The sequence below is a fragment of the Alligator mississippiensis genome, chromosome 2 (assembly GCF_030867095.1).
Source record: "Alligator mississippiensis isolate rAllMis1 chromosome 2, rAllMis1, whole genome shotgun sequence".
Lineage (NCBI taxonomy): Eukaryota > Metazoa > Chordata > Crocodylia > Alligatoridae > Alligator > Alligator mississippiensis.
This window is the reverse complement of record NC_081825.1, coordinates 66231958-66250142: the sequence shown is the minus strand read 5'-3', so window position 1 is coordinate 66250142 and position 18185 is coordinate 66231958. Positions and strand designations below refer to the sequence as shown.

Genomic DNA, 18185 nt, shown 5'->3' with positions numbered 1-18185 from the left:
CTGGCCTGTGGGTGGGCCCCCCCCAAAATTGTGCCCCACCCAGTCCTTCCACCCATGAGGGTGGGAGCAAGGCACCCACATGTACATGCAGCCCCAACAACACCCTATTGTTGGACTCCCACCAGTGTGGGCAGAAGGACCTGGCCAGCAGCTTCCATGCAGGGTGGCTGTGCCTTAAGGAAACGATCCTTCGGGCACAAAGCAAGACAATCTCCGAGCGAGGCAAAAAAGGGAAAGGGGCCAGGAGGCTTCCATGGCTGACCAGAGAAATCCAGGGCAGCCTAAGGGCCAAAAGGGGAGCACATAAAAAGTGGAAACAGGGTGAGATCACTAAAGATGAATATACCTCCTCTGCTCGTGCTTGTAGGGAGGCAGTTAGGCGGGCCAAAGCTACCATGGAGCTGAGGATGGCAACCCAAGTAAAAGATAACAAGAAATTGTTTTTTAGATATATAGGGAGTAAAAGGAAGGCCCAGGGAGGAATAGGACCCCTGCTAAATGGGCAGAAACAATTGGTGACAGACAGGGGGGACAAGGCTGAACTCCTCAACGAGTTCTTTGCCTCAGTGTTCCTAAGTGAGGGGCACGACAAGTCTCTCACTGGGGTTGTAGAGAGGCAGCAGCAAGGCGCCAGACTTCCATACGTAGATCCTGAGATGGTGCAGAGTCACTTGGAAGAACTGGATGCCTTTAAGTCAGCAGGCCCGGATGGGCTCCATCCAAGGGTGCTGAAGGCACTGGCCGACGTCATTGCAGAGCCACTGGCAGGAATATTGGAATGCTCGTGGCGCACGGGCCAAGTCCCAGAGGACTGGAAAAGGGCTAACGTGGTCCCTATTTTCAAGAAGGGGAGGAAGAAGGACCCGGGCAACTATAGGCCAGTCAGTCTCACCTCCATCCTTGGTAAAGTCTTTGAAAAAATTATCAAGGCTCACATTTGTGAGAGCCCGGCAGGGCAAATTATGCTGAGGGGAAACCAGCATGGGTTTGTGGCAGGCAGATCGTGCCTGACCCATCTAGTCTCCTTCTATGACCAGGTTACAAAACGCCTGGACACAGGAGGAGGGGTGGATGTCGTATACTTAAACTTCAGGAAGGCCTTCGATACGGTATCCCACCCCATACTGGTGAACAAGGTAAGAGGCTGTGACTTGGATGACTACACAGTCCGGTGGGTGGCGAATTGGCTAGAGGGTTGCACCCAAAGAGTTGTGGTGGATGGGTCGGTCTCGACCTGGAAGGGTGTGGGCAGTGGGGTCCCTCAGGGCTCGGTCCTTGGACCAATACTCTTTAATGTCTTCATCAGCGACTTGGACGAGGGAGTCAAATGTACTCTGTCCAAGTCTGCAGATGACCCAAAGCTATGGGGAGAAGTGGACACGCTGGAGGGCAGGGAACAGCTGCAAGCAGACCTGGATAGGTTAGACAAGTGGGCAGAAAACAACAGGATGCAGTTCAACAAGGAGAAATGCAAAGTGCTGCACCTAGGGAGGAAAAATGTCCAGCACACCTACAGCCTAGGGAATGACCTGCTGGGTGGCACAGAGGTGGAAAGGGATCTTGGAGTGCTAGTGGACTCCAAGATGAACATGAGCCGGCAGTGTGACAAAGCCATCAGAAAAGCCAATGGCACTTTATCGTGCATCAGCAGATGCATGACGAATAGGTCCAGGGAGGTGATACTTCCCCTCTATAGGGCGCTGGTCAGACCACAGTTGGAGTACTGCGTGCAATTCTGGGCGCCACACTTCAAGAAGGATGCGGATAACCTGGAGAGGTTCCAGAGAAGGGCCACTTATATGGTCAAGGGCCTGCAGACCAAGCCCTATGAGGAGAGACTAGAGAAACTGGACCTTTTCAGCCTCTGCAAGAGAAGGTTGAGAGGTGACCTTGTGGCTGCCTTTAAGTTCATCACAGGGGCACAGAAGGGAATTGGTGAGTATTTATCCACCAAGGCGCCCCTGGGGGTTACAAGAAACAATGGCCACAAGCTAGCAGAGAGCAGATTTAGATTGGACATTAGGAAGAACTTCTTCATAGTTCGAGTGGCCAGGGTCTGGAATGGGCTCCCAAGGGAGGTGGTGCTCTCCCCTACCCTGGGGGTCTTCAAGAGGAGGTTAGATGAGTATCTAGTTGGGATCATCTAGACCCAGCACTCTTTCCTGCTTATGCAGGGGGTTGGACTTGATGATCTATTGAGGTCCCTTCTGACCCTAATGTCTATGAATCTATGCAGGGCTGCTGCTGCCACAGCCCCCAGGACCTGCTCACTGCCCCAGTCTCCTGCTAGGTCCAGACAGCAGGTAGGGCTGCAGCTAGGCCCACCCAGAGCACTGGACTGGTGACAGCACAGTGCTTGTGTTCAGGGCATGGCAGCAGTGCAGAGCTAGGGTGGGTGCATGCAGGTGTGAGGGAGACTAGGGACAACGGCTGTGCCCTCTATAGTGCGCAGCCCCACAGGAGGTGCAAGTAGGGTGCAGGTGCTCAGTGGGGCACGGCTCCAGCCAGCACTGCACATTGCAGCAAGAGGCACAATCTCCACCCAGCTGCCTGCATTGCTGGTGCTCCCTGCCACTTACTCATGCAGCCCTTGCACTCCCACAGCAGGGAGGGAAGCCCCATGTGCTGGAGCCAGGGCTGCACAGCACCACAGAGAAACTTGAGGAGTTAGCTGCCTTCCCTGCCTGGGGCTTTCCTTCCCTGCAGCATAGTCCCAGTGGGGAAGGCAGCCATCTCCAGCTCCTGAGGTGCCTCTCTGGTGCTGCACAGCTCCAGCAAGGAAGGCATCTGGCTCCACCATGTGCTTGTGCAAGGGCTGTGTGTGAATGGCAGGGAGTACCAGCAGTACAGGCAGCCATGAGAAGGTTGCACCCCTCACTGTGAAGTGCAGCACTGGCTGGAGCCATGTCCTTCCAGGTGCCTGTGCCTTGAGCACCCTGCCTGCTGCTGCACTATCAGGGGAGTGGGGAGACCCCACATACCCCCAACCTCCCTCACACCCACACCCTGCCCCCATAATTCCACATACATACACAATCCCACACCCACCCCTGCCACACGGAGCACATGCACCCCACATACCTGTTCCCTCACAATATGCAAAACTAAGAATTTTATTTTTTGAGTTATTATGCAATCACCCCTATATACACTAAGCAAATACAAATCATAACAAGTATTTTTTTTGTAATAAAATTAAAATGTTATAGTAGATGTTTGACTTTTAGTGTATGAATTTATGTTTTTTTCTGGTTCCAAGATGGCAACCCCCACCCCTCCCAAAAGGAATATTTCTAGGGGCAAGGGGAAGGACTTCCAGTGGCAAAGGTCAGGGGTTAGGGGGTGGGACTTCTGGTCCCAAGATGGTGTCAAGGGGCAGGGCTACCCATGCAGCCCTCAACAGTTCACCAAGACTTGTTAAGCAACCCTCCACCCAAAATACTTGCCTGCCCCTGACCAACAGGGCTGACAGATTCGGCCTCTGGAATAAGAGATTTAATTTATATAGATTCTTCTGTACCCAGAGATTCTTTTTGGGGAAAAGAGACCTTTATGTACATACAAAAGCTTCTGTGCAAAACTTTGTATGTCAGCTCTTTTGTGCCAGTAGAAGATCTGGAGTACCATGTTTCAGATTGTAATTGTACAAAAGTCAGTCAAGCAGTGGCAGTTGTGTTTTTTGACCTCCAAAAGTTCCAGACATTTCTTTTCAATGCTGTATCTGAATCCCTGTAACAAAGTGCTTTCTTGCTCTGTTAAGGTGAGTACTCTTTTTCAAAAGGAGCATCAGACTGAACAGGGTTACTGAAGTGTTGAAAGCTAATGTGAACAGACCGTGGCTATCACAAAATGTTAGTTTGTGATACAAGCTACACAATTCTAGTTCTCAGTCCTAATTCTTTTAGAACTATGACTTTGAGAATCTCTGGTCTAGTCCCTGGATTCTGTAGACTGTGGTCCATGGACCAGCACTGGTCTATGAGCTCCACTCAGATGGTCCACAGGAAGGTTATGGAACAAATTGAGAATATCTGTACTTGTATATTAATATAATTAGTTTTACCTTGCAAGTTATGTGCTTTGATTTGTAGAACAAAAAAAAAAAGTTTCAAGTGGTCTACTGAGACTCAGAAATTTTTAACTGGTCCGCAAAAAAAAAAAGTTTGAGAACCACTGGACTAGATCAATGCAAGACATAGAGATTTGTCACGAGAAGTATGGCAAGACATGGAAGAGCTCCCTCTGCAAAAGAAGGGAGTCTGTTTATCACAGCCTATTATATAAGTTGATAGCTTTAAGTCAAGCTCTTTCATTTATCACTTCAACAGTTTGGAAACTAACAGAATTGAAGAGGTACAGAAACAGTAACTAGATCACTCCAGAGACAGTGAATCCTGTAGATGCCTTCTTTCAGTTCTCTTACATTGATCAAATTGCTTAAGGTTGAGACCTAGCAAGATGTGAGCCCTATAAACTGTATATTTTGGTTATGTTGACCTGAAGGAACAAGTACTTAACTGGTGCTAAAAACTGTAATTAGTTAAATGGGTGTGTAGCATAAACAGCCAGTTCAAAATAACAAGACTCCAAATGCTTCCTTCAAAGACCAATGAGGTTCAAGTACTTTGATTATTATGAGCAAATTAAATCAGTCTATACCAGAAGCAATCCTGTTTAAGAGCAAGAGCTTGCTCATCAAATTCCTGGCAAATTATTATTTTCCCCTTTCTATGGATATGGATTACTTATTTACTCGCCATAACAAAACTGGCAATACCTGAGTAACGTGGTATGATTACTCTTATATTTAAGAGTCCTGTAGCATAACAACTCCTGACCCAAGCAATAAAAGATTCAGGTCAGAAAGACACAAGACACCTACTTGCTTATGATCAGCAAGGAAGGAGGAAAGATCTTCAATTAATACTTAATTGCAGCAGCTACTAGACCCCAAAATTGAAGATATGCTCATTACAGCCTGTATGGTAATAGGCAACCAGATATTTCATTAGCCTCATTAGAAAATTAAAACCACAGTAAGGTGTCCTTTATCTAAAGTCAGGACTTTCAGAAGTTAAGGCTTTGACAGCTGGAACTGAAAGCCACTAAAATGAGTGGGTTAGAAGAAGTAACTTTGTATTGCCATTGATTTTTGCTACCCTCTCAACTGTTCTACATTAACTACTTTTAAATTTTAACCAATTCAGTTCCCTAAAAAATGAGTATCCACTATATTCATCATTGGTTAATTTAAAATTTATTAGTAAATGCTTCAAGTGGAAGATAGTATTTTTTTTCTGTTTGACCAACATTGAAATCTAATAGGGTTTGAAAATTATAATGTAATTCATGTGCTGGCTTCAACCAAATGCAGAACTTTGCTTCTAAATTGTCACTGAGCATTAGATAGAATAATGTATACTTGCTAGGTTGTATTTATACTTAGGTATACTTGAAATTATTGCTTTGTATCAGATGTACTGTAGGAGGGGTTTAGGGGTAAAGATAAATTACAACCCATAAACATCTTATGGAAGTCCCACTTAAAGCCTTTAAAGCCATTTATTACCAGGTGCTTTGAAGTTCTTCTACTAGTTGGCTGCCACTTCTGACACATTGCTTATACCAGGAAATGAAATCTAATGTTGATCAAATAAAAGATACAACTCTATCTAATCAGCATCCAAAAGTACTAGAAGCAGTTATAATATGGTATCTGCTTTCTGTCTTCCCATTCACTTCCAATTTTACTGTTACACTTAACTTGTTTCTTAAAATCTCTCCCCTGTTGCGGAACAGCTAAACCAGGGCTATCCAACTGGCAGCCTGAGGGCCACATATGGCCAGTAGGGGGTTAGGTTGTGGCCCCTGAGTTCCTATTAAGCTTTGTGACTTCTTAATCTATTATGCATAGATGGGTAGGATAACTTGATTTTTTTGGCTCAAAAATATTGACAATTTTCTTTTGAACATGAATCTTGAATGGTACCCCTTAAAAAAGCAACACAAAAGCACCATTTCTTGAATAAAAAGCATTTCTTTGTTCAGGTGACTCGAATGTCAAACAGCAGGGTCAGGGTTGCTTCAAGCTGCAACATTCTGGTTCAAACAACAGGGTTTACAGACAAGTCCAAAAACTTTATTTAAAACTACAGTTTTAAACAATTTCAAAATTACTAAACAAATCACAATGAAAAAATAAAAAAGATTAAGACAGAAAAAGGAACAGTGCAGCAAGACTGAATAAAGAAGGATTCAGTTTCAGCTGGTTAACCTGCCATGGGCAGAAGTTAGCACACCTAGTCTAAAAGGCTGTGCATCAAAAACTAATTTACATTTTATACACATTCAGTGAGTTTAATGCCAATATTCTATATGGATTTGTGTATGTGGAGGGGAATCTTGAGCTTATTTTTTCATGCATTTGGAGCTCCAACAGTTTCTGCAAAATAAAGTTGTACTGGTTAATGTCTAGCAACCATTAAAGATCAAATATAGCTCTTTACATGCATACCTCTTACCTGTTTAGAAATATTTCAGAGAACATTTGTCCAAATAAATTCCTCCCCAAAATGGTTACGCATGTTTTGAGCTTGGATTTAATTATCTAAATAAATGCAACCACATGGAAGAAATATGGGTGCTGTAGTTCCATTACCAACTTATGCAAAATCAAAATAGGGCATTCTTAACGCAAGTATTGTGTTGAACAGCTTATGTAACCAAAAAGGGGAAGTGATCATACACAAAGTGCTATCAAAGTAGTAGTTGTGGGTGGGTAATATATATCAGTACAAAACATCTGCTGTTTCACTAAGCTGACTGTGCTGTAAACCGGCTCTGAATTTTGTTGCCAAAGTTCTGCTGGTTGTAATGGGAATCACAGCAAGATCCCTGCTGTAGCTCTAGCTGTCTACAGAGAAGCACGTGTTAGTTTCAGGAAGCTATTACAGCTATAGTATCAGACAAAACACTACTTTTTGCCATATGCTGCATCTCTACCAACTGAATCTAAAAGCAACTATAATGGCAGGCACATTATTGCATCAGTTTTAACTTTTGAGTAGATTATTAATAGTACCACTACTTATTAAGATCCATGTTTTAAAGGAAAATTTAAGTGACCTGGCATTTACCCATCTGATACGTGTGTTTCTATAATTGCTGAAATGCTAATTTTTCATGCAGTGAGTTCTGCCAGCTACCAGGCTACACCTCTCACTCAGAGTTATGCTAAGACTAAAGAAATTAGCTCCGGACTTTAAAGCATGGCTTTAAGCAGAAATATTCAAAGTTAAAATTTATAAGCCAAACATATATTTCAAAATAAATTCTGAGAATCTGAACCTTTTCCGTGAATTTAAACAGTGATATGTAACTGCATGTCATGGTTAGAACAGCAGCTTATTAAACTGGAAATTATTTATAAATAACTGTACATTATTACTTTTAACTATTTATTAGTTATATTCCAAGTTGTACCAGAAAAAAATCTGATGTGTAAGTTACACAAATAAAATATATAATCAGCAAGTTGCACCCAGGCATTAAAATATTAATTTAATTTTTGTGATTGTTGCCTTTGAGTTATTTGTTGAATGAAAGTCACAGCCTTCATTTCCTATTCATTTAGAAATCAAAACAACATAGCTAAGAATACTGGGAGATTTCTGCTTACATCAGACTTAAAAAGACTGAGAATTTTTCTTTTTTTTAAATCAAAGCTACTACACATGGGCATCTCTTTTCTTTCACCTGTTCTGTACCTGTACCTCTTTTCTCCTATGTAAAGCACTGTGAAACATTGACTACTGCATCTCTAACATCCATGCTGTTGCAGTCCATTCAGATTGAGTCTTACTTCATAGATCTGATTTGGTACCTATGAATTCAGCTTACAGTCACTTAAAAATGTATTTGACATTTTCAAATTACCTACAGATTACAAAAACTCAGACCTTCAGTTTCAACAAGAAAAGGATTATTCCCTTAGTCACAATGGAAATATGGAGTGTTTATACATGTGCTCTGGGAGGCAGGGAGGAGGTGCATTAATTAAAGCAGCTCTTGGAACTGCTCTAATTAAAAAGTGCCTGGAGAATCACATGCATCAGCATCCCTGTGCTGAAAAATGGCAGTGGGGGGGCTTTAACTAAAGTTCATTAAATGACCTTTAGTTAAAAAGTGCCCCCACCACCATTTTTCAGCACAGACACACTGATGCATGTGACGCAGAGCCTGCTGTAATTCCAGCATGTCACAGCAGCCTCGATGCACATGTACAGGCACCCATCCTGCAAAAATAAAATTAGAACAGCAGAAAACACAAACCCTTCACATCAAAGAACTGTCTAGTTTTGGTAATGAAAAGTGACACAGTGGGGCTTAGAATACTGATTTCTTGCTTTACTCAGCAATAAATCCTGAAATGCTTAAGTTTAACTTTCCCAGTAAGATAATCATAACTTAGTAAATGAAGTTTACTTTCTTACCAGGTTCTTTTAGGATTTCAGAATCTCCTACTAACTCTTCTCCTTGAGCTCCATCACCACTCAGTATTTCATCAGACAAATTATTTGTCTGGGCTTCTGCTGCCATTTTCTTCATTAGATCTGCCTGGGAAAGGATAAAAAAAAATTCAGTCTCTCAGGTATTTCCCTCCTTTTACAATAAAAAAGTTTTTGATGGTCAATTGTAACTGCATAAAATGCAAGCAAAATACCTCTGAATACATTGTAAGTTTAAGAGGCAAGTCTTCCACCTTCACAAAGTCATCCTCATCAGACTTTTGACTTACATTTCCAGAACCACCTTCCTGTTGACAGAATTATGACAATTTAATTACAAATAAAACACTGGAGGATCATTTTTTCTCATTCCAAGAACAGATATATAGATATATACAGATATAGATATATTTTATTTGTAAGTAGGAAGGGCAGTGTTTGAGTGTGCAATTTACTCAAAAAATTAAGTCAGGAAAAGAAGCCAAATCTTAAACTGAAAGAAGTGACATTCAAAACAAACAATACATTAACTAAAGTTATACATACATATTCATTCACTAACACGGGAGACTCTGTATCAGGGCTGCCAGCCATGGAACTTCCAGGACTCCCTGTAGAGGATTTGGCTTCTATACACACTATTTCTGATGTCTGAATTTCATTTACTGGTAATGAAGGGGTTGGCTCCTCTGTTGTCATATCTGTAGTAGTAAGGGTTTCTGGAGCACTGACTGTTAACTGTTGTTTATTCTCCAAGGCATTGAGAGAGTGAGGCAAAACAGCAGACACGTCTTGTTCGTCTAAAATAAAAAGAAATCCAAAATAGATATTGACAGAAATACAAAGCATGTTTTGAAAATCTAATGCTGTTAAAAGAATGAAATACCATTTCAACTGGTATAATGTTTGAGTTTGCAACCATTTTGTAGTTTATTCTTGACATTCCAGCAGCTTTTGCAAGGTAATATAAACCTTGTTAATAAAGCCAATACACGAAGGTACAGAAATGAGCCATTCATAATCTTTCTGAAGTTTACAGCGATTTTGTAAAGTTAAATTTCTTCAACAGCAGAAGTGAGCTAGGCAATATTTTGGATTTTTTTGCCAACGTAGTTTACAAATCACAATGTTTTAGAAGAGCCTAAAATACTATTTATTTCAAAGTACATAAGAAGGATGCTATAAAGCCACAACTGTCAATAGACAGAAATCTTACCCAAAATTTTTGTTTTTTCCCCTGAGTACTCTGGAAGCTTATTTCACAACTTTTAGTGAGAAATTACTACCCTATAAGCTATGCAAATACAAAATTACAAATTTAATTGTGCAGTATCAAACAAATTTAGTGCTGTTTAAAAAAACCCCACCTCAGTCATAAATTGTTAAATTAGACCCCAACCTTTTCATTTAAGGTTGTTTGTTGTGTGTTCAATTTGTCACTGATTCATAGTGAGAGCCTGTGACTTTTATAGTTCGTTGAATTTTTGCTTTTCATATAATAATACAAGACAAGTTTGATTAATATTTTAATTGGCTGCTGAATTACTATGAAATTCAGTTTCCCACATAACTCAGTCAATCTATGGGAAAATCTATGAGAAAAGTACATGTGAAAACTAAACATAAAATACTGCATCTGTAATGCAAAGGAGAGGCTAAATGCAGGAGATGACTGGAAGTGGTTCTTAAACAAGAAACTGCAGCACGTAAATGACAGAAATTCAGTTATAGTACTCCATTTGAACCAGAAATGGGGTTATATGTGCAAAAGACTGAAAATCACTTCTTTAAGATGAAAAAGAGCTATGACACCTCCTAGAATTGCCTCTCTATGGCAATATGTGATCAGAGACTAAAGGACCATTTATTTTTAAAGCAATTACAAGAGAACTGAGCTTAATGGAAAGCTCCTATGTTTTCCCATTGCTTCTCCAGTAGATCTCTTGATTTGATATTAAGCCTTTTGTAACCTAAGATTTTCTATGCAAATCTACATTTCTCTCTACTCAGGTCTTACCTTTAGCACTAACAGATTCCTGCTCAGATGACAACATCTCATGGTCCTGAGTCTCATCAGATTCACATTTAGGAATCTACAGCAGGTGGGGGAAAAAGAAGTTAACGTTCTATTAAATCAGAGTTTAAAAATAAGCTTATTTAGTCTTCTGTTCAAACAGCCAAACTTCCCCGCTCCGCCCACAGCATGGTCAGTAATTGTCTATACTACTACACAATTTAGCCAGTAAGTTCCAGTGTCTACTCATTAGCCTCTCTTCCAGAATATTAAAGATCTCACTGTTAAGAAGTTTCTGAAAACCTTTCCTGCTAGTTCTTATGAACCTTTAGATTACATTGAAAAGCTTCTCTGTTAAGGTTTATAGCATTCAATACATTTTGGCATTTTGGATTTTTGCTGTTCTCAGGTATTTTAGCAAACTGAATATACTTTAAGTCTTTTGGGTCAGGGGTTAAAAAAAAAAACCTTTACTAATTAGTAATTAAAAAACAAGTTCCTACGACCAAATAAAAGACATTCAAGAGTTTTTAAGCTTAAAACTGAAATTACTCAACAGCTAATAAACATTTCAAATCATATGAAAAATCAGCTATAATTCTGGAGGAATTCCACAATTTTACAATACACTTGGATTGGCTTATAGCCTTACACCATATAACCTTACACCTTTTTCTGGCAATTGAGGAAAAATGAGTTTTCTGAAAGTAACAAAAGTAAGTTTTTATTGCAGGTCATTCGTTTCTCTTCTTTTATTACCTTTCCAAAAATGGGGACTATTACAATATTGCCATTCATTTCAGTCTATCACCCATTCCTCCATTAAGCCAAACCTAGTTTGCCCCTATGAACAATATCCAGATTCTAGACGAAACTGACCTTTGTTTTGTTTGCTTAATTTTCTTTGGCTTTCCATTTGCCTTCTGCATTATTGCTACTTTTTAAAATTGCATCCAGTCCCGTACCTTGATTTTACACGCTGATACTACTACAAATTCATTTGTCTTAAAATCATGACACTTCATATTTGCCATCTTACAAAGAACTCTCATGTCTACCAGCTCATTGTGTGTCTTTCATTTAACACAGATGCTTCCATTAATGCAAAATTTTTCAAATCAAGCATAATGTTCATCAGTCCACATTTCTGCCAGTTATAATTCAGCCACACATGCTGAATATTACAGCTCTTTAAACCCCATTCTCACTAGAATTATCAGGACTAATCAAACTATTTGTTCTAAAAATGTTCTTGCTAAAAGCTCCATTTTCCCAAATATAATGAAATGCTGAGACAGATGGGGCTGTAAATCCAAGCGGTAAATCCTACTGCAGTTTGAGGTAGTAAATGCACTGGTTAATTCAAATGCATGTCAGCTGCAAAATTTCACCTCAAACTAGTTCATCAGCTCAGCTATCATGTCCACTTCAAACACCATGATAAACATCTTTAATCCCTATTTTTACTCTTCTGAATCTCCACATGCACCCAGTCACAGCATGAATATCTGATGAGTATAACTCTAGATTACTAGTCTGAAACATGGTTCCTTGCTAACTACTAGGGCTGTGCAGATCTTTGGGCACCGATTTGATTCGGAGGAGATTCAATTTGGAGATTTGGCTGCCGAATCGGGAGACCCGTTACTCTCTCCAAATGAAATCGGAAGCCTCTGATTTGATTTGAAGAGATTCAACAATTCGGCCATAGACACAGCTTTACATTTTTTTCTACATAGCTTGAGGTACCAGGCGCGGCTTGTGAATGCCGAGATGGTAGGGTGAATGGAGCATCACACAGGAGCATGGGGGGGTGGGAGAGGAGTCCCCTGCATGCTCAGCAGCGAACCCAGAAGTGGGCCAGAAGTACTTCTGGTCCGCTTCTGGGTCCGCTGCAGAGTGCATGGGGGATCCCTCCACCCCCTGGCTCAGCAACTGATGCATTCTGAGTTTGGGGGGGCACCCGAGGTCCCCCCCATGGCCGATCACTGAGCTGGTAGGATACAGAGGGGTTTTCCCGCATGCTCCCTGGTGGACCCGAAGTGGACCAGAAGTACTTTTGGTCCACTTCCGGGTCTACTGCTTAGCGCGCAGGGGACTCCCCTGCACTCCCATGGGACGCTCCATCCACCCCCACCATCTTGGTGTTCACAAGCCACACTTGGTACCTCAAGGTACATATATATAAAAAAAGGAAAAACCCATATAAAGCTGTATCTATGGCCAAATCACTGATTCTCTGAATCAAATCGAATCTTCAGATTCCGATTTGGGCGAATCGAATCAGGACAGCAATTACTGTCCCCCGAATCAGGCCAAACCTGAATCGAATGCTGCCCACTTTGCACGCCCCTACTTACTGCTGCTTCTAGGACTTGTCTTAAACTGCTGACAATTATTTTAATTGGGATTTTTCCTGGTCTGACAGTAAGTTTATTTATCAGCCAACATCTCCCTTCTTTATAACTAGCACAACTACTGTCTTTCACCAGTTATCATATATTGCATTCTGTATCTGATGCTTACCATTTTACATACTTTTTTTTGTCTTAACTTTCAACAAGTCAACTCCAGTCTGCTGTTACACACCATGAGAAGCAGCAGAAATGGAGAAGAACAGATTTTATTAACAGCTGAACAGTACTGCAAGCAGAGTTCTGACTGAGTCATATGAATAAGAATTCAGTCTGATAATGAAAGCTATAATTGCAGAAATACTGGATCACATGGTAGGACAAAAAAGTGAAAGAAGGTTAAGACCTGTACCATGATATAAGCAATCTGATAATCAACAGAACTATTTCCTCACAAAGACAAGCACAAAGGTTACAAGAATTTCATCAGACAGTCGCATCAAACAATTGGCTAATCAATTTAGCAATAAAAGTGTTGCTACTGGATGTCAGAATCTACAGAAGTACCAAGTACAGCACTGATCATAAAATTTTCTATACGCAACTGAAGTCCATGAAAGAAAAAAAAGATGCAACTGGAGCCACATTTGGTCTCGTTAAGTTAAAGAACTCTTTTAGGAATCACACAAGGTAACACTTCCAGTGCATTTTAGGTTCTTAATAGTTCATGAGGGTGAAAGAACCTCACTACAGACCAGATAGAAAAATAGTGAAAATGCACAAAAGGCATATTTTGACTAGCAATTAAACAGGGACACTCAAATGTGTCAAAGATAAAAAACAGGTGGCTTCCTTGATTCATACTTGCTGTATTTTCTCCCTCCAGGTCAGATATGACTTTTCCAGATGGCTCAAGCAGATGTAAACCATACTTCATATCTTATTTTAAGCTGCAGTATGAGAAGGAACTGGAGCTTGAGCACTGTTGGACATATATGTGCACATTGCCTGTGCTGAACAAGGCATCTGCTATGACAAAAGCCATGTGTGACGAGGATTAAGCCCTTTGGCTTTTGAATCCATCAATGGTTGGTTGGGTCAAAGCATCTTGTCCTGACTCATGGAGAAACATGCCTTAATCTTTTTGGGAGCACTCAAAGGAAGGAATTAATAAAGAAGAAGTGAAGAAGTATCTCTTCACAAAAACTGAGTAGGAATGATTTCAGAACTTGAGGAAAAAAAATAAGGATTCAGATAACATCTCACAACCGTTGGCTAATAGCATGTCACTTATCAAAGGAAGACTTTACAAACCCACTTTCTAAATTCTGCTCTACTACTGCCTTTGACAAGACAGAGTTTCTAGTTTTCATGCCTTTCTAAAAGACATCCTCAAGGTCATCCAAAAATATGTATAGGCTTGGGCCCTGTGCTACTAAAGTCAGGCCAGATGAATGCAACACTTCACTCAGCCACTATTAAAAAACACCCCTACGAAGTAGTGTCTGTTTTACGGTTAGAGATTCTAAGCAAAAAGATTGATGTTAAGTCATGCAATTAACACTTAACTGCCATCTCCCACTGTCATTTTAAAACAGTTGTACAAGTAGACTTGTAAAGAGACACCCCTACTGAGCATCTGATATGGAAAATGCACATTAAGCCAATTAAAGTTTAAACTGGCAACCAGCTTTTAAGAAGGGGCAATTATCTACTGAAATACTGCCAAGAGAAAATGGCACTTGACATCTAACTCAAGATTGGATGTTTCTAAAAGATGTGGCTTGGTTTTAGTTCATTCATAGAATTGAATGCTAAGTACAGCAATCAATGCCCAAAATTCATGTACTTGTATTACACAGGCAGCCAGATTACCTTGTTATAAGGGTCACTTCTAGTCTTAAAAACCTGTAACATGGGTGCTTGACTGAAGGTCAAGTCTGGAGTCACGCAATCTGGCCTGTGGGCTTCCTCAAAGGTCCAGAATTTGGTGAAGAGGACAAGTGGCAATTAACACTGCCACCACTCTACTGCTAAATTCCAAAGCCCCATGGACCAGATGACAGCCCCGGTGTGTGAGATCCTGCATGCAAACACAGAGATGGGTGACAGGGTCCCATAAGGCATGCACAGAGCTGGGGTGGAAGGGCACACAGGTGGGGATAAGCTGAGAGGCATGACCTGGAACATCCAGGGTGGCTTGGTCCAATCCAGAATGCTGGCAGCTGCGGTGATGGGCCCAATCCTGAGTGTGTAGAGCTGGGGGTGGGCAGAAAAGCCTGAACACCTGGAGGTGGGCAGAAAGGCCTGAACCCAAAGAGCATGGGATTGGTGATGGGGTGGCAGGTCTAATCCTGAATGGGGCTGCAGTCCTGACAACCATGTGCACAGTACCAGGACCCATTTCAGCACATGCTGGATTGTACCCACAGACCCACCCCACACTACTCTGGCCTGTGGAGAAGAAAGAGATTGGACAGAATTGGTCTACGTGATGAACAGCAGAACAAACTGAATTTTAAAAGTAAGAGGTATGCAGACTTCTATGAAAATATTCCACTTGTAATCCAGTTGCCTTATCCCAAGTTTTCTGCTTCTCTTTCAAAACAGCGTGTCAGCAGAGTAACCTCTGTGTAGTCAGAAGTTATTTCTAGTGCCAAATTGTATTTTTTTTAAATAAAATCTAACTCCTGTTTAAGTAACTGTAAAAATATGCTGTACTATTACAGGATCTCAGGTGAGGAATAACCCAGACTTAAGAGCTAAGAGACCTTGCTTATATAAAAGCAAAATTAAACAAGAACAAAAGGAAGACTGAAAAGCAATATCCATGTAGACTATTTCCTTAAAGCAACTAAAATAAGAAATGTAACAGAAGGAAGGATAAAATACATAAGCTATTTTCATGCAAACACCTGCCAAGCAACAGTTGCCTAGCTTAGAGAATTCTGATAATACCTGTTTGTTTTCAGTCATAGTTTCACTGCTGGCCTGTAGTGAAGTCTGGACATCCACAGGTCCCTCTTCAAATTCTTCTATTTCTTCATCTTCATTCTCATCTTCCCCACTTCCATAATTAGTTAGAGCTTGGGTTTCTGCTTTAGACAAGCCTGAAGTAAATCAATGTAGTCATTTTAGACCAGTTTTAGTCCCTAATGTAAAATTACTGGATTTTCTTTAAAAACACTTCACAGCATTAAAAAAGGAGATTGGCTCTTATTTACAAGAAAATTCTCCTTCCATTCTGGTATAGAAAATGACTGCAAGACCATATAAAATATCTGGAGGCTCAGTCTAACATGAAAAATTATAGAGCAGTAATATATGCATAACATGCACTTATGTCAGATATTCTCCTGGAATGAAAATATAGCGGAAACATTACCTTTTATAGATTTATAGATTTACAGAAAACCTATTAAGTTTTCACTTCAGGGCATGTCTAACAGTCTATGTTTAAGACTGAAGACACATGACATGTACTATATGGTAAACTGACTTTACTTTGTAGTGTAAGTAGAGTGGACATACCATTCAGTGTTACATGGCTGCTAGTTACTCAACTCCAGGACAAAATTACCTGTTCAAGTGAGGAGTAACTAAACACCAATGCTAAGTTAAAATGATGTCCTGGTTTTGTGTCTGCTCCCGAGTCAATTTTACCCTGGGGTAGAATTTGCTCAATGCTAATTTGTTCCCTCATCCTCTGGTGGGGCAAGGAACTATATTTGTGCCTATTGGAGAAAGTAAGGTTGGGAGAATTGGTCATATGTGCACTACAAAATAAAATTAGTAAATCACGAAGGATAAATTAGTCTGTAGTAATTGTCATGCATCTGCACCACAAGTCCAAATGTCAAGTACAAACAGCAGAGAAGCAGAGATTTTTAGGATGGATAAACAAAGGAAGAAAAGGATGGATTTGCTTAGGCTGAATATCAGGAAAAAGCATCAGCTGAGTGATTAAAGCTTCACTGTAGAACCACTATTGGAGAAGGACACTAAATTATTAGAGCTATGGAAAAACCTATAAGGGAACAGAATAACTACAGTAAAGAAATGAAGAAAGGGGCATCAAAGTTCATAAAGTTATAAAATGTTAGAGAAGGCCCAACACAAAGACAGTCCTTTAAATTAAAAGGAAATACTTTTCTAAACAATGCATAATTAAAAGTGTGGAGTTCATACCTAGAAGGTGTTGCTGAGACCAAGAACTTGGCAAGATACAAAAAAAATTAACCATAAAATGTCTAACAGGAAAAGTTGCCATTATAAATGGTAAGGAAATACCAAGCAATATAAAACCACATGCTTAAGTGTTTAAGACTGATTCTCAATGAGGGGTGCTGCAAGATCTTTTGACAGACACCATAAGGTGTGAGAAGATAAGCAGGTGTGAGGGGGTAAGTGCAGGCTCAGGTTTCCTCCCCTGCCTGGTCACTACCTGGCCCCCATTGCCAGCCCCTCAGCAAGGAGGTAAGCAATGCAATAAATGAATTAGTTTTTGGAACCAGGTTGCTATTCAGGTCACATAAGTTATGGAGGGATGCCTTGAGGCTAAATAGGTTGAGAATCACTGGTTTAAGAAAATCTAAGTAACAAAAGTCAGGATGAAAACTTTAACAGGGGGCTGGGAAACAGAACTCATCTAAATCTTACCTTTTTAGACAAAGAACACCGACTAGATAAACCCTGGATTAGACCTTGTATGGACTACTGCTTTAAGTTACTGGAACAATTGTAAGTAGAAGTGATTTTGTTTGCATTGTTTAAAATTAAACTGGACAAATACTAGAAAACATGGTAATATGCAAAGGACAGACTATTAGACTTGAGAGATAAGACCCATGAATCTTATACAACTGTAGCTCACAAGAAACAAATATTATTTAAATTTTATGTAGGAAGCTTAGTTGTGTGAAGTCAATACTGCAACAAAAAAAATCAACACCAAAAAATCACTTACTTATTGATACCGGGCAACCTTCACTTTCTTCATCTTCCTCCTGATCAGAGGCATCAGATTTCATACTTTGAGGAATTTCACTACCATTATATGTTTCTGACTCTTGCACTTGCTTGACTGTTTCAGTCTCATCCTTGTCCTAGCCATAAGCAAAAAACAGTGTTCTATTTAATTTAATGTCTGTCTTATTCCAGACAAGGACATTGTTTTGACAATTAATACCGCCCCCCCAAACCCCAGCCAAAAAAACAAACACCCAACTCATCAGTAATAAATTAAGTGCCCTGCTGCAGCAGAACCCCCTGAATATGTGCTAAGCACTGCAAACTAAGAACCATAAGGAG

At 40.5% G+C, this 18185-nt stretch overlaps 1 protein-coding gene across 9 annotated transcripts in view; it reads right to left on the bottom strand.

The window, feature by feature from the left end:
* Nucleotides 1-6017: 6017 nt before the first annotated feature.
* PCM1 (pericentriolar material 1) overlaps nucleotides 6018-18185 on the bottom strand; it is a 76613-nt gene continuing 64445 nt past the window's right edge. For 8 of the 9 annotated variants that reach the window (XM_019481299.2, XM_019481296.2, XM_019481300.2 and 5 more), the window contains 7 exons: nucleotides 17842-17980; nucleotides 15834-15985; nucleotides 10525-10600; nucleotides 9054-9307; nucleotides 8723-8815; nucleotides 8493-8616; nucleotides 6018-6442 (listed from right to left, as the gene is read on the bottom strand). In XM_019481299.2, the coding sequence (XP_019336844.1) occupies nucleotides 6417-6442; nucleotides 8493-8616; nucleotides 8723-8815; nucleotides 9054-9307; nucleotides 10525-10600; nucleotides 15834-15985; nucleotides 17842-17980 (864 nt within the window). In that variant the 3' untranslated portion in view covers nucleotides 6018-6416. The remainder of the gene's footprint in view (nucleotides 6443-8492; nucleotides 8617-8722; nucleotides 8816-9053; nucleotides 9308-10524; nucleotides 10601-15833; nucleotides 15986-17841; nucleotides 17981-18185) is intronic. The other variant, XM_019481298.2, reaches the window with a different exon arrangement.